General features: G+C 33.8%; 1 protein-coding gene across 2 annotated transcripts in view; it reads left to right on the top strand.

Annotated features, from left to right (window-relative positions):
- LOC128231233 (5'-AMP-activated protein kinase subunit gamma-1-like) overlaps positions 1 to 16,734 on the top strand; it is a 247,073-nt gene that overhangs the window by 24,697 nt on the left and 205,642 nt on the right. The window contains exons 1-2 of one of the 2 annotated variants that reach the window (XM_052943806.1): positions 623 to 760; positions 7,658 to 7,939. The exons of the other annotated variant lie outside the window; for it this stretch is intronic. Coding sequence (XP_052799766.1) covers positions 7,793 to 7,939 — 147 coding nt within the window. The 5' untranslated portion in view covers positions 623 to 760; positions 7,658 to 7,792. Of the gene's footprint in view, positions 1 to 622; positions 761 to 7,657; positions 7,940 to 16,734 lie in introns of those variants that run through there. 2 annotated transcript variants of the gene reach the window in all.

Genomic DNA, 16,734 nt, shown 5'->3' with positions numbered 1-16,734 from the left:
CCATGCCAAATTCACTATATGTTTAGTGTCATAAACCTGAAAGGTTTTCAGCATTTGGAAATGGAAATCAAAATTAAGCAGAAAAAGATGTGTTTTTTAATTCAAATGATCTGTGTCAAGAAATATAACATAATTATACGGTCCTATTTCTAGTTGAATGGTCTTGCTAATGTATATTTAAGGACAAAAGATGGGAGTGTTTGATCAATATAATTTATGGTAACAACAAATTATGCCATTTAAAATATAACCATTTCTTTTTGTAACAATGAAAAACAAACCATTCCTTACCTTGAATGGTTTTTTGACGGGGCATAACAGTTTAATTTTTTTCTGTGACCGTGCCCACTATAGGCTGAAAATTTGAATAAGGGTGTGACCGTTGAAAATTTTCATTTTTTTACAGAAACATGCACTGCCTATGATCAAATAATGTTAAATGTATTCGCATCATTAAGTTTCTAATTTATAACAAGATTTTGCTAAGTTTTACATACTGCATGGGACATGGTCTAACAGTCAATGTTACGAACACAGATGCATCAAAATGTTTCTTATTTGCCACATCACCATCATAGATATGTTAGGTTGTGCTTGTGGACATACAAATTGTATATAATTGCTTTCTTTATGATTTTCATTGGCAAAATTGGCTATAAAGGGCATTTTGTTTTATTCATAAGAGAATAACAATATTATTTTTTCTATGGCACTTTGTTGATAGCTGGAAATTGATGCTTAACATTATACAAAAAATAAGGTTGGTACGGCCTTCTTTCATGCATCTGTTATAGGAATAAACGTAACACTGCTTCCATAGTTGCCTGTGCTTTAAAATGTTACCGATTTCGGACAAGCATTAATTATATCTATTGAACACTTTATGGTGCTGTAAAACGGATACTAAAATTTGTTTATGGTGTGTTATTTTAATATTTACAAATCTGGTGATTTATTAAATTTGGTGTATAAATCTTGTGTGATATATTTGCATTAAATTGAAATCTTGGATTAATGTGATAAATATGGTAATATAGTGTATAATATGTAGAATTAACAGCGTGGTCACTTGAACGAGTCATGCTAATTGGGGGCACAACCCCCTCACAACTTTTATTTATTTCACTGAGGTGATGACATCTATAAAATGTTGATGCATTCAACCCTTCATTCATGATTAATTTTATATGTCTAATCAAGTAATAAATGTAAAAACAACTATATACATAATCAGCGTTTTAATTATTGACGGAAGGTATCAATTTAAGGTTAAACTATGGGGGAACATTTGCAGGCGTGTAGCTTGGGCCATTTTGGGATTATGCTGATTGATGCCTTGGGGGTAGGTGTAGTAGGGGTATTTCAAATTTGGGGTTTTCAGTATGACAAAAGTTTCGACCTGTCAAAATTTCATTATGCAACAGTTACTGCCTTTTTGCGTACAGTCAGCTACGTGCCTGACAAGGGTGAAGGTCTGAACATCTCTAACGGTTTTAAGCAATATCTGTTCTATCTTATTGTCAAATTAAGTCCTTTAAGTGTTTTCAGGGATAAAATAAGAATGAAACTATTATATAATTCTATTGACGTATGGATTTGAATTTCAATCCTCGACTTGAAACTGGGTCTTACAATGGCTATTACCATTATTTTAGGAGGGGGGAGGGGGGATTATAGCTATAAAGGGGTATTAGTGTAAGATTTGTGTTTTAAATTAACCAAAAAGAGAAAGGAATTACTTGTGGTTTAGGTCATATTGTTAAACCTTTTGATTTAGAACCATTTGACCTAGTGTATACATGTGGATTATTAAAAGTTTGCGTGATGTTTGAAGCTTAAATGATGTGAATATATATTTAAATAATTGCCTTGGAAGTAATTGTGGTATTTATGAAGAAAGTTTGAGGAATATTGATTCATAAAAGGGTATTTTTATTAAATCTAAATAAGAAAAAAATTGAACGGTCTTTTTATTACATTTTTGTGATTATCAAAATAAAATTGACATTTAATTGCTTACAGTGGGCAGATTGTTCAGAACTTTGTCTAAGTTAACGACTTTGTTATTGCATCATTCATGTTTAGGACTTTTTTATTTGATTCTATGTTTTACGAACACCGCCGCTCAAAAAAACTCATTTTTGAAATAAAAAAAAAATTGTGATTTCGGTTTTTTTTTATTTCCGCCGATGAAACTTTATCGCGGCAAATCATTAAAAGCAGAGGACATCATAATAGCTGTAAAAATATTGGTGTAAACATTTCTGAAAAAGTTTAAGCCTATGAAAAACATTCATTGGATTTGCAGGCTGGTGCTAAAAACCTGGTATCCGGTACCTGGTATCCCCCGGTATCCGGTATCACTTTCTGATACCGAATTATGTTGATATCAGGGTTAATATCAGATGATAAATCAAAGTATTCACGGTCAGTTATTAATTGCTTTTTGACAACCAATGCATACTATAAATAACACGGTATCAACATAATCCGGTATAATAAACTGTCATAACGGCTTTTCTGGATATCGATACCTGGTACCGGGTTTTAGCTCACCCGGAAAATCCTTTTCGGCAGTGTGACTTCCAGTTTATTTCCGGGTTATAACGAAGTATAATAACAGCGATAAATATGGACTAATTATCGTTCCAGGTTTGTTATTATTTATTTATTTTTATTAGATTTGTCATTTAAATGAGTTTATATTACATAATTGTGATATAATTTGAATGTTATGAGCTATAAATCACTTGACTGTTTACCTGGACAGTTTAGTTCTGGTGGGTGGGGTAGATGGTTCAGAAAAGACTGCGGTTACTATTCTTATTGGAGTATTATTAATAACAACAAATATCATCTATTCTAAAATATTTGTTTTGAAAATTAATACAAATAATACATTAGGCTGTTTTACTATCTGACCGAGATAATCTATAATGAGGAATCGGTATGTACATTATCAGGTACAGTATAACTATGTAATAGTCTTATGAATGAACATATATAAATCATCATCAATATAAATTATGATATTTATACTGCTCTGTGTGTTTTATTACTATGTAATAAAAAAATTACTTAGAAAGAATAATTATGTTATGCTGTCACCTTTGTAGTGTTCTCAGCTTCTGAATGATTTGTTACTAGTTAGTTATGTTTAAACATTGTGATGGCCACCGTACTAGTCACATACACCCAGGCCTGGAATTAAATCGGGGTCCAGATTGTCTTAAAACCCATCCATAAATAAGTCTGAGAGTAACTTTTTTTTTTTTTTTTTAAATATACTTTTATTATTGTTCCATTCCTTTCTTTACAGATATGATTCAAATATGCTGATGTTTTCTGCTGAGACCATCACTTTCAATGAAGAACATCACTACAATCATTTGGGCTGCAAGATTGGTAGCAATATGATGTAAGCTAGTGCCTGTTGAAACTCTATTGTTGGTGCCATGGGCATCTATTGCTTAATGGATCGCTATATTGGATGGACCATGCGTGTTTGAACAACAGTTACCATAAATGGTTGGACCGGAAGTGTTGGTTGGACCACCAGTGTTGTTTGGACTGCTTGTTGGACAGAATGTGTGTTGGACAACTAGTATTATTTGAATCACTGTTGGATAGACAGCTTTTGTTTTATCAGACAGCTATAATCAGTTGATTTACAAGTTCCTGGATCCCTAGTTCCTGGCAGATAAATATTCCCTATAAAGAAGGAATCAAAAAAGCTCTTTTGCTAACTGTAACAATGACATGGTTGGTGAATTGGTATCAGACAATTTGCAGCCAAGACAACACAGTGGAGTGATAGCCAATTCCTTCAACTCTAAATGGCAAATAAATTTACTGAAAATAGTTGATTTTTTTATGTCACTTGTCTATATACACGGCCTGTAAACAGCAGCTCCACCACTTTACGTTGGTGCAAAGAAAAAAAGCTGTCGACACTTCTGTGGTGGAGCTGTGCCCTATGTTTACATGAACAAACGTGAGTATGATTTATATTTTATTTGATAATTTCATTTTACTGACATATTTCGAAAATTGGAGAATGTGGTACCGTGTAAGAACACTTCTACTGTAGGCTGGTTACTATTTCGGTTCAATATTGTGCAAACTGTGGTCTCAGGAGCTTTTCTCCCGAATTAGACTTGTGCATATTTTGAGATCTGATTGCATAGCAAGTACATTTCGGTGCTTACACACCCCGTAAGAACATTCTCACGCATACAAACATAACTGTTATGTTTAGTACTTATGCCGGAACACAACAAAACTGATAAGCACTTCTTAAAAAGGAAAAATGCACATATTTATAAAAGTGGTGGCGCTGTTGCCCTAGTGGTGGCGCTATCGAGTATGTTTTGCGCTCGAAGTAATATAAAAAGTTAACGCTTTTGGAATGAATACAACAGTTGCTATGTTTATCATTCATTGAACATTATGCTGGTTATGCATACTACTTGCGGAAACAAAACTCTACGGGAACTACCTTAACCTTACTGAAAACTATTTCGAAAACAAATGGCTAGGTGCTGTTAATTTTACCATATAAATATAAGTATCTATCATGTGTGTCTGGTACGGATAGAAAAACCGACCCGAGTGCACGCGCGTAAGCCGGTAAAGAGGTTTGCCGAGTTACCGGCCACGTAGCGTGACCGAAGGACCGATTTTTCTTTCTGTACCGGAAAAACATGATTGATATTTTTTCTTTCATATCTAAAATTATCAATTTGTGGAAGAATTGAGGTAAAAAACGCACTTTTGTACAGTTTACCAAAAAACGCGTGAAACGTTGTTTACTGACGTCATAAAGCGCAGTAATTTTAAATCACTATTGATGTCAAATAGTAACTATTTAAATCGCGTTATTACGATTATTCATTATCTATTTAAATCAATTGCATACTTATAATTGATTGCGCTTTATTGAAATGAAATAATGTACTTTTCATAAACCATACAATAAAAGAAATAAGAAGTAGCGCGTTGTGGCGCATAACTCATCTTACATGGTGGTGTAAGATGCGTTTTTCCAGCACTGGTCAAATGACCGGGAACACACGTCTGGTATGCAACAATACCTCTCTCATAACCGGACCCACATGATAGATACTTATATTTATATCGTAAAATTAACAGCACCTAGCCATTTATTTTCGAAATAGTTTTCAGTAAGGTTAAGGTAGTTCCCGTAGAGTAGTTCGCGTAGAGTTTTGTTTCCGCAAGTAGTATGCATAACCAGCATAATGTTCAATGAATAATAAACATAGCAACTTTTGTATTCATTCCAAAAGCGTTTATATTTTATATTACTTCAAGCGCAAAACATATTCGATAGCGCCACCACTAGGGCAACAGCGCCACCACTTTTATAAATATGTGCATTTTTCCTTTTTAAGAAGTGCTTATCAGTTTTGTTGTGTTCCGGCATAAGTACTATACATAACAGTTATGTTTGCATGCGTGAGAATGTTCTTACGGGGTGTGTGAGCATCGAAATGTACTTGCTATGCAATCAGATCACAAAATATGCACCAGTTCGATTCGGGAGAAAAGCTCCTGACACCACAGTTTGCTCAATATTGAAACGAAATAGTAACCAGCATACAGTAGAAGTGTTCTTACACGGTACCACATTCTCCGATTTTCGAAATATGTCCGCTAAATGAAATTATCAAATAAAATATAAATCATACTCATGTTTGTTTATGTAAACATAGGGCACAGCTCCACCACGGAAGTGTCGACAGCTCTTTTTCTTTGCACCACCGTAAAGTGGTGGAGCTGGCGTTTAGAGGCCGTGATATAACATGCATTTACAAAGTATAAAGAGTGATTAATGAAAATAGGAAGTGAACTTGTCAGATAAAGCAAAAACAAATGTGCACACACTTACATATTGACTTGTCATTAAAATAGAAAATCATCGAAAATACATCATAGCTTTTGCTTTTCTGTGTGCTTTTGTTCCCGACCAAAAAATAAAATTCTTATAATGTATTTTTATTTTTATTTTTATTTCCTCCTCCTCCGACACTTCACAACTCTGGCCGTTCGTAAAACATATAATTAAAAAAAAAAGGCCTTATTGCTTTTGAGGTTTTAAATGAATGCAGTTGTGATCTGCAGTTTTTCCCAACTTTTTCAGCTGTACTTTTTTTAATTTAGATATATGAGCGCATTAACAAATAGTTCACATTTAAAAGTTAGCAACAACGTCATTAATCAAGTTCTGAACAGTGAGCCCAATGTTGTGGGGTTATTTTGAATGCAATTCTGAAAGTAATTATAAGACCATTTTTTTTTTCTTAAATAAACCCATTTATTATTATCATGTGTGTTCTTTCAGATCTTGTTATTATGAAAAAAACAAAGCATAATTCATATATCAAGCTTATCAATTCATTGATATCTTTTAAAGATACCCATTTGTATCTCTTCTTAAATGATAATAATAAATATTATATAAGTGTTCATGTTCATGCCTTGGCCAATGGCATCTCTGATAGAATTCACATTTATTTATTTAAATTAAAATAAAGTATCTGATGAAAACGGCTATGCCAAATTTTCGTTAAGTCATTACTTGGTTTTATTTAGTGAGTTATTAAATAGAATCTTGTGCATGCGCACTGACTAGTATAGGGCCGTCTTGCACTCGAAACTTAGAAAATTAGCATTTAGACCAACAGTTTTAGCTTGTAAAGAAAGAAGTCATAGCAATATTGTTGTTGTGGATGGTTAAGTGTCAATCTATGCAAAAACTAATGAAATATACCTTCTTACCTATAATTAAAAAAATAGTTCCAAGACATTTATATGAAACTTGGTAGACATGTTGCAAGAGATAATGTTTACATATGAAGTGAACTTTAATTCTAATGAGTTATGTCCCTTGTTTAATTAAAAAATACCAAAATAGGTGAGTGCTTGCATCTCCCAGCAGTGTTTGCAATCTATGCCATTCATAATATTCATATCAAACATGTATTGTAATTTACAATTACCATATGAAAGATTCAGCCTTTCGCTTTGGTTATCTTAACTTTTAAGTCGGCAGGCCAGGCTCAGATTGGGACTGACTTAATTGTTTTGAAGACCAAAAATAAAAGCTAAATTTCTTAGTGTTCAGCACATAATGTCTCTATACTAGCCAATTTGGTGGTTGTAACCTGCTTAATGGATTTTGGGTTGTCAGACCTCTTCTTATGATTATGAATGTGAATCTGTCAAGTAATACCATTCGCGGAGGTACAAGTCTGAACGCTGGATAACTTTATGGTTAAATGTTCTCAATTTTTGTTATTAAAGATATAAAAATAACTTGAAAACTCTCGTATTCCAACATGGAGAGAACTGATGGAATCTAAAAGTAACTCAATCTGTGAGACAATTTGGAATTTATATTAAAAGTATGTGGAAATATGCTTCAAAATAGGAGAGATAATTAAATGAAAGATTTATGAAAAAAAGTATGTCTAGTATTTCAGGAATTACATTTGAGAGTGTACGTTAATTTAAGAATTGATAACATGGAAATGCATTAAACAATACAAATGTCATTGTTGATATTATTTGTTGCGATAGTGGAGTGTAGCTAAAATCTGACTAAAATCTAATATATAACTTCTCTCCTTACTTCTAGCTGGATATTTTTGTGTTTCTTCGGAAAGGATTTTGGATCTGTGAAATATTCAAGAATTTTGAAAATAGTTTCATTTTTAAACATCTTTGAATCAAAGTGGATAAATAATTTCTGGAAGTGAAATAAAAAATAAAAATGGGAACAAGGGGAAAATCGGGTGTGGATTTTCCGTTACGCTTAAATGCGAAAGAATTACGCACGTCTCAGGTGGCGCCTGTGTATATCGTTGTCACGGATACCAGCGAGGCAGAAAACAGTCACCAAAGAAACCACTATCCTCAGGTAAAAAATATTGCTGTTGTTGTTTTTAAATTGAATTTAGTTTATAAATTTGTTAAGTTTTATTATTTTCTCTGAAACAATAGAAACAATCTGTTTAATGTTCAGAACTTTGTTAAATCTTAAAACATTGTTAACATCATTGTTAACTCTAAAATAGTTAATGCACTGAAAATTAAATGGATACCCTTGTGATCAACACTATTTCTTGAAAAAAATGGGAAAACTGTTTAACCCTTAAGCTGCTGATGGCGATTTTAAAGGCTTTGCAAACAGCTTGGAACCAGACCAGACGCCGAGTAACTCGGCGCCTGGTCAGGTTCCAAGCTGTTTGACACTCAGTCAATATATCCCCAAAGTTTTAAGTAAATTGAAAGAAATTTGGAATAAACCAGAAAACATTTTTGAGCAGACGACAATTTACCCAGCATGCAAAGGGTTAAGCTGTACTTGTTTTATGCAAACATGTGAGCACATCATAGAATATTTCACCTGTTAAAGTTAACAACAAGCTGTTAACTATGTTGTTTATTTTGACGAAAGTCTGAACAATCAGAAATGTCCAGTATAATTTGTCATTGTTATGTTAGTGATGTAAGACCTTTATAGTATGCTTGCAAATCAAGTTTGATTGTCGGACCATTGGTAACAGAGCCAGTGGACAAAGTGTTTATTGCTTTTCATGTTTACTGTGCGATTCCTTAATGGAATTGGAAATCTGAAGCCATAAGTTAAGACCAATGACTTGAGTAAAACAAATGTTATCTTCATTTGCCAACGAAACGTTCTTGGCACTTAAGGAGCGTGTTTACACTTGTCATTTAGCTTTTTTTGAGCGCCCAATTTATCTGGAAGGCTGCATGGTGATTTTGAAGAGAATTGCTTAATTTTCTTGGAAGTTTTTTTTCTGTTCAGTGACAAATGTAATTTGCAATATTTTAAGGAGAATAATTTGGTCTTCTAAAAATATCTCCTGACAAAGAAAAATTAGGCTTAAAAAAAAAACATCTCGGGGGTCAGAGCACTTAAATGTTACCTTAGTGCATGACCTTGTCATTGAAAACACAGACACCAAGATATGATGTACATGTCAGATATGCAGGTTCATGAACATGACCTAGTGTCAGATATCTGGGTTCATTTAAGGAGTGAATTGTGGGATTGATGTCACTAATAACATCAATTCCACAATTCATTACTTATATTTACACCAATAGTTCATTATTTCATTCAAAAATTGTTAAAAAATACTTTGTTTCATTTAAGAAAACCTTTCAGTAATCCTTTCTTACCCCTTCTGTAAATAGAACGACCTGACTGTAACTGGAATTAACACTTTCTGAAATGTTTTTTTATTTTACCGGGCTTGCTGACACAATAAAAACAATAACAAGATCAACAATTTCCATGTATATTTTTATGCGATGAATTGCGATCCAAACAAATCCGAAGATGTTGCGTTCATCGGATGATTACCGCAATAGCCGAAAGGCAGTTCGATCATTTAAGGAATGGAAGTTGAGGTGTAAATATTACCTTGTGTCAGATATGAGAGTTTATGAACAAGTTTCAAATATGTCACCCCTATCTCGATAAGTATTACGAACCTGGTGAGAGTCAATTAGAACTTAGAAATAATTAGGGGTTTTGCTTGTGGCTGTTGCCTGTCAAAGTAAGGGTCCTTGATATTATAAAAAATAGGCATATAGAGCATGGAATTTAGTGTTACACTTATCTTAAAAGGAGTTTGAGTTAGAAACATAAACCTTCACAAAGGTGTTAGTCTGCATGTGAAGGTTTTTCACCTGGGGTCAAAGTCAAGGTCACTGTTACTAGAAACAGAGAAATCTATTTTATAGTACTAAGAAAGTTTTCTATACATTATTATGCCTCCCTTCGAAGAAGAGGGGGTATTTTGCTTTGCACATGTAGGTCGGTCAGTGGGTCGGTAGGTCAGTTGGTCGGTCCGTTGGTAGACTAAAGCTTGTCTGAGTGATTACTCAACAATTCCTAAACCTATGGTCATCAAACATTGATTTTAGGGGTCAAAGGTCAAGGCCACAATGACCTTGAAAAGCAAAAGGTTGTCAAAGCTTGTCCGAGTGATAACTCAACAATGCCTGGACCTTTTGTCATCAAACTTGACATAGAGGCTGGTCCTGACCAGAAGATGAACCCTATAGATTTTAGGGCTCATCAAGTCAAAGGTCAAGATCACAGTGACCCTGAATGCTAAAAGGTTGTCTGAGTGATAACTCCACAATGCCTGCACCCATGGCCCTCAACTTGACTAAGAGGTTAGGCCTGGCAAGTAGATGAACCCTCTTGATTTTAGGGGTCATAAGGTCAAAGGTCAAGGTCACGATGACCTTGAACAAAAACCTGACAATTCTTGGACCTATGGTTATGAAGGTTGGGCCTAACAAGTATATGACCCCTATTTATTTTAGGGTTGATTATGGTAATCAAACTTGACATGGAGGCTGGTCCTGACCAGTAGATGACCACTTTTTAATAGGTCATCAGGTCGAAGGTCAAGGTCACAGTGACCTTGAATGTGAAAAGGTTGTCCTATTGATAACTCTACAATGCTTGCACCCATGGCCCTCAAACTTGAGATTTAGGTTTGGGGTGAACGCTAGATGACCCCTATGGATTTTGGGGTCAAAGGTTATGGTCACAACTCATATAAGTCATTAAAATTTACTTCATATTTACGTATTCCCTGCTGCTAAGAGGATACATGTTTATCTGCAAATATCAGTCACTATCTGAACATGATTAAAAACTGTACCTACTTTCCTCACACTTTGAATGGTCATAATCTTAAAACTGCCTCCAAGGCATCCAATGTCAATGACAAATCAGTTGTCATTTCTGTCCATGCATATTTCGTTCAATTGTCCAAATATTCCTGATGACCTGGCGCTCAGGGGGGTCATATTGTTTGACAAACATCTCTTGTTTAATCTTTAGTTGCTTGTATGGTAAAAGTATATAATATTTATATATATATAATTAGCCAAAATTGTGCAACTAGTAGATTAGATGCACATATATAAACTAGGTAAATAAAATATTATTTTGCTTTTAATTTCACTAGCGCTTTCACTTAGCCCTCAAAAATCTTGAGACATATTGTATTTAGCTTGGATATCTGTCAAACTGTATCGCTTAAACCCCTGGAAGGATTTTAATGAAACTTGGATAGAATAATCACCACATCAACAATGTGCATAACCCACATTTAAAGTGCCCCAACTCAAGGTCTAGTTCTCAGTTCAATTTCAAAGGTTTGACAATAGATTGTGTGTCCCCTCTGTAACTTTTAAAACCCCTTGAAGGATTTTATTGAACCTCATGTCAAATGTTCACAACATCAGGACAACATGCAGAACCCACATTCTAGGACGCATTGACTAATAGTCAAGGTCAAGTGTTTGAGTCATAGATTAAGTGTCTACTCTGTATATTCTTACTCCGAAATAAGATTTACCACAATTGATAATATTGTTTAAATATTCAAAAAGGGATGATTACAATGTCAAAAACAATGGTTCTTATGAAGGATACCGACTTTAATTGGAAAGAAATGAGCATAAAACACGTTATTTCTACCTTATGAGACTATAGTAGACCACACTAAATCTTTTAGCATTCACCAATCATTTAATACTTTTTGCGTTTTCTGCTATTAAATACACGGTTACAATGTTGTTATCAGTAATTAATATTTCCATAAATGCATTATTTAGTAAGTAGTTAAAGGTGTATCAGTCAAAATTGATGTTTGTTATACATGTGTATGCATTGATTTTGATTAAGAGTTTCACTTTAACACCTTGAAGGATTTCATGAAACTCGGATCAAATGTTCTCCACATCACGATGACATGCAGACCTGCTCAAGGTCAGGGTCACTGTTCAAGGTCAATTGATTTTAAAGATTTCAGTAATTGATTTCATGTGGGCTCAATGTCACCTTAACCTCTGAAGGTTTTTCATGAAACTTGGATAAAATGTTCACCTCATGGTCCACTCCCTATCCCCCAGAACCAGAATGAGACAAACATTGGGGCAGACATCTGTTTTTGTCACAAAAAAACACAGTCCAGTTTTTATTTATTTTTTTGGTAAATTTGTGTCTTATTATTTTTGTCACACTTAAAACTGGTGACATCCTGATAACTGTTTCAAAAAAGGGCTGTAAAAAACAAACAAATTTAGGCGTCTTTATGAAGGAAGAAACTACTGAAAGTACGTACCAAAAGGGAGAAATGAGTTACAGTCAGAATAAAATTGTCGGATGGCAATAACAACATCTGGGTTTGTGGAAAAATTAGGTAGCTTGGGAAACCAGAAATGCTTTGTTATGTCTTATGATCAGAAGGTATGCATTGCTCTGTGACCAAGGCCGGAAGTGGGGTCATGACATTGGTTTTTCTATCATCTAGATATATTCATCAAAATGTTATTCAGTTTATAATGAAGATATTCAAAACCTCATATATTTATTTGTGGACATCTTAATGTAAAGCTCTCACCAACAAAAGTGAAATATAGGCTAGAAGGAGCCATAATAGCTTCATTAAGAATCCCTCTACTTATTACTTATTCCCTATAAATGTCTTGGGATTTACTATTTATGATACTTGGTGGGAGGTTTCTCACTTTGAAGAGCGATAGCATGAAGACATAATATACTTTGAGCTTATTTGTGTTTTCGAAGACAGCCACTCCATGTAATGTAATATCCTTGCTGTTGGTGGCGTTGGTGGTGAAAACTGCAGCTTATTTCTCGTTAAAACATCAATTTGGTAGCCTGTTTAAATGTCCATCATCAATTAAAATTTGTAGACTAGTGAAGTTTGCACAAAGTGATTATCTCCCATGGGTTGTGGGTTTTGTTGCACAATTTCTAAATATGTAGGATAATTCAAGGGAGGTAATATCTTTTTACTAATTTTTCAATTTGAGTTATCTTTCTTGCACTTGAATGGCTTCTGTTCAATAATTTTTAATAGTTGGGATACAAATTATTTGTTTAAAGTAAAGTTGATTCCAGTGACCATATAACTATTTTGTTACACCAGTGTATAGGTATATAGGTGCTGTCCTGCTCTTTGCCTTCAACTAGTCCTTGCAGTCCTATCTGATAAACGTTCCATGCCAATGTATTTGGAGCACTCCATGGTACAAGAAATCTTTCATTAAATACAGTCAGTCTGCAAGTAAGACGATGTAAATATTGTTATATTACTTGAGCTCCCTCTGGAGTTTATGAAATTAACAAACCCAGCTTCATCAATTTTTCATAGTCTCTTTGACTAATGTTGTCTGTAATGGGATTGTAACAAAATATTTACAGGCAACGAGTTATTAATGTACGTTAAATTCTGTGGCAATACACTTAGACTTTTTAGGCTTAATTATCAGGGATTTTCAAGAAAATAGAGGTTTCCATTATGACTTAAGACAAATCGCAATGATGTTGCAAGAAAAGACTGTTTTTTGAGGCCCTCTGAGTTGTTTTGTCAAGATTTATTTGTCAATAAATAAATTTAATCAGTAGTCAGGAGCTCAGCAATACTGAATCATATTAGGGCCTCAAATAGTGTGCCACATTTAGGATCAAACTAGGACTGAGATGTCCTCATGAATTAGCTGTAATTTTACATTTGTTGAATGCAATTTGAGACTGTTATTTGAGGCCCTGCTTTATTTGAAACGGGCTGTTAATTAAACCCAATTGTTTTTTGTGACCTATTGTTATTTAAGGCCAACTGTTTTTGGTGACCGACTGTCATTTGAGGCCAATTGTAATTTGAGGGGACTGTAATTTGAGGCTGACTGTTATTTGAGACCTACTGTCATTTGAGACCAACTGTTATTTGAGGCCCTGTGAGTTGTTTTGTCGAGGATTTATTTGTCAATAAATAAATGTTATCAGGAGTAAGGTTAGCTATAAAGAATTTTCATTTGGGCCTCACAAAATGTGCCATTATTGTGATTATCTAACAGTGAAAACTGTAAAAACACTGTTTTTATTGGATAACAGAGGATTTTGATTATATGAGTATTGGTGTGTATTTAAGATTGGAAGACCATACTTTTTCCTTATAATTAATCTTAAGAATGAAAACCCTAACCATTTATCAAATTTATTCTCCTTTTTGAGTGTAAATCATTGGAAATAACAGAAGAAGTATTCATTTGATATATTAAATGATTTAGTCTTTCAGATGTTGTCATAGACATGTATATTACAACATGTTTCTGCAAAGTTTGATGTTGCAAGAACTCATTTGTTCATAAGGCCTAACACACTAAAGAAACTCATTATTTGTCTTGATGCAGATTTTTTCTCATCAATCACTGAATTGTGCAGACATTATTTCATGAGTATAGTAAAACTCACATCTGGCATTTGTAGTAGATGTAAAACTATAATTATGGCTTGATTAAATAAAAATTGACCTAGATTTTGGACAAATAAAATGTAAATAAACGGCAACGTGTTTTTTTTTCCCGTGTTTTTTTCTTCTATTAGTAGTCATAATATGTATTTGGAAACTATATGTTTGATTTGTCACTTTAGACAAAGCTTCTTTAAATTAGACAGTATAATGTTCTATTTAATTAACGTTGAATTAATAAAGAACAAAAAGGCTTCTTTCTACCACAATTTATCCTAAGACTTTAAAGGGACTGTACGTCAGATTGGCAGCAAAAAAAGTTTTTTTCTGTAGCAAATCTCAGGACAATTATTTATTATAATGTTTTACTCTTCATATCATAATTGTAAAAACAATACAAAAATGTAAAACAATAATCGAGTCGGGAGACCAGATTCGAACCAGTGTCGCCAAAATTGCAGTCCATTGTTGTATCCACTGTGCTACGAAGGCTTACCCTAACCTGTTGGAATATTTAAGCTATATACCTATCTTGGTAATATCATGATTATAACATCAACTAGCCAATCACGCATAAGGAATGAATTCTACTAGGTAGACATACCTAGTAATCTTTTTTAATGGAAAAATACGAAAAAACTGCGAAAAACAAATTAATTTTAAACCATGTGGTACTTCAGTTATTAAGTTTCAGTGCATTCACAGTACACATTGATACCAAGTTTATGTTAGTTTTCAACAATTTTCTCTTTTTTTTTTTGCTATTTCATCATACGGAATACAGCCCCTTTAAAAAGACAGCAAAGAAGTAGGTCACAGATAATAAGATTGAATTCATTATTACCTTTTAGTTCCAGAATTTATGATAATAATAAAGAAATAAGTGTCTGTGATAAGCTTGTCAAATTATTCTTTATTATGAAAGTATCAATTAATATCATTTTTATGCGATGGTATTGTGTACGTAGTATGTGCGTCCGTGCAGTCGTGCGTCCGTGCGGTCGTGCGTCTGTAAACAATTGCTTGTGAACACGATACAGTCTTCAGTTTTGATTGTATCTCGATGAAACTTGTACAGTATATAGATATCCATTAGAGCTCGGTTCCTTTCGAAAACCAGCCAGATCCGTCCATAAATGCCTAGATTATGGGCCATGAAAGTTTTAAAGAAATGCTTTCTATTTTTAGCCAGGTCTGCATGAGCAAATTCTATTTTTAGCCAAGTTTACATGTACATGTAAATTCAAGACTAGAGTTAAGGGAGACAATTTGCAAGTCTAGGATTTTGAGAGACAATTTGCTTTTTGCTTCTGCAGTTGATTTTGTGAATTACTCTGCCTTGTTCTTGTTGAAAGCCCAAAGGTCATTTTTTAGCTTTAAGTTCTGTAGTTTGCACATTCATCTTAACAAAATTGGTTGTGAATGTTTAAATTATGCACCTGGTGTCATTACTGGCCACACCCAGGGTTCACAGGTTTGGTAAACATAAATCTGGAAAGGTTTGAAAATCTTTTTGTGTGTTCGTGCATCCATCTCAGCACAATTGATTGTGAATGTTTGTTCAAAATGATCAATGTTGTCCTAGGATGCCCTTGACTTTGACCTTTTGACCACTTTTTTTCAACTTTTAAAACTACAGAAATTTTTACTATGAGTACAGTTTTGAAAGCATTTTTTTTTTGTCAGATGACTTTTACTTGGCACATATTAAAATAGTTCATGCAACTAATCTGCTTACAAGACTTTCTGGGCTCAGATGTTGAACATGCTACGTTTTCAGGTAACCCAAACACAAAACATAAAGTATATGTCTGTTGCCTTTTACCCATACATACATGCTCTGGATTGATATGACCACAAAAGCCATGCCAGTAGAGCATAGGCCCTTTTGGGCCTCTTGTTTTTTTTTACTTTATTTCTATTTTAACTGCAAAGCCACTTTCTTTTTCTTGCTTCTAAGTTTCAAAACTAGGGAGATTTTGCTTATTTAAAGCTGAGATGGATTTATTATAATGACATATTGTTGTATGTAAAGGATTTTGCAAAATTTGGTTTATTTAGATAATTATGTTTAATAACTCTAGCTTATATACATATTATGGCAAACTGTAGTTATTTCCCTTGTTCCTTTTTAAGCTACTGTGCCTCTGTATATCATTTTTTTTAGCTTGATCATTCACTAGTGGATTTTGAGGGGGGGCGCATCCTGCTGACGCCCCCTCTAAAATAAAAGTTCACTTTTGAATATCAACATGGGAGAAGAAAAAGCAATTAAATACCCTCAAAATGCACCATTTCCAACTACAAATGATTAAAATTTTCTTGAGGGAATAACCCCATACAAACAGTTTGTGTCATATTCTTTTGGTTCTACGGGTCGCAT

This window comes from Mya arenaria, chromosome 1 (assembly GCF_026914265.1).
Source record: "Mya arenaria isolate MELC-2E11 chromosome 1, ASM2691426v1".
Taxonomy (NCBI): domain Eukaryota; kingdom Metazoa; phylum Mollusca; class Bivalvia; order Myida; family Myidae; genus Mya; species Mya arenaria.
Note: the sequence above shows the minus strand (reverse complement) of the source record. Positions and strands in the feature narration are given on the sequence as shown.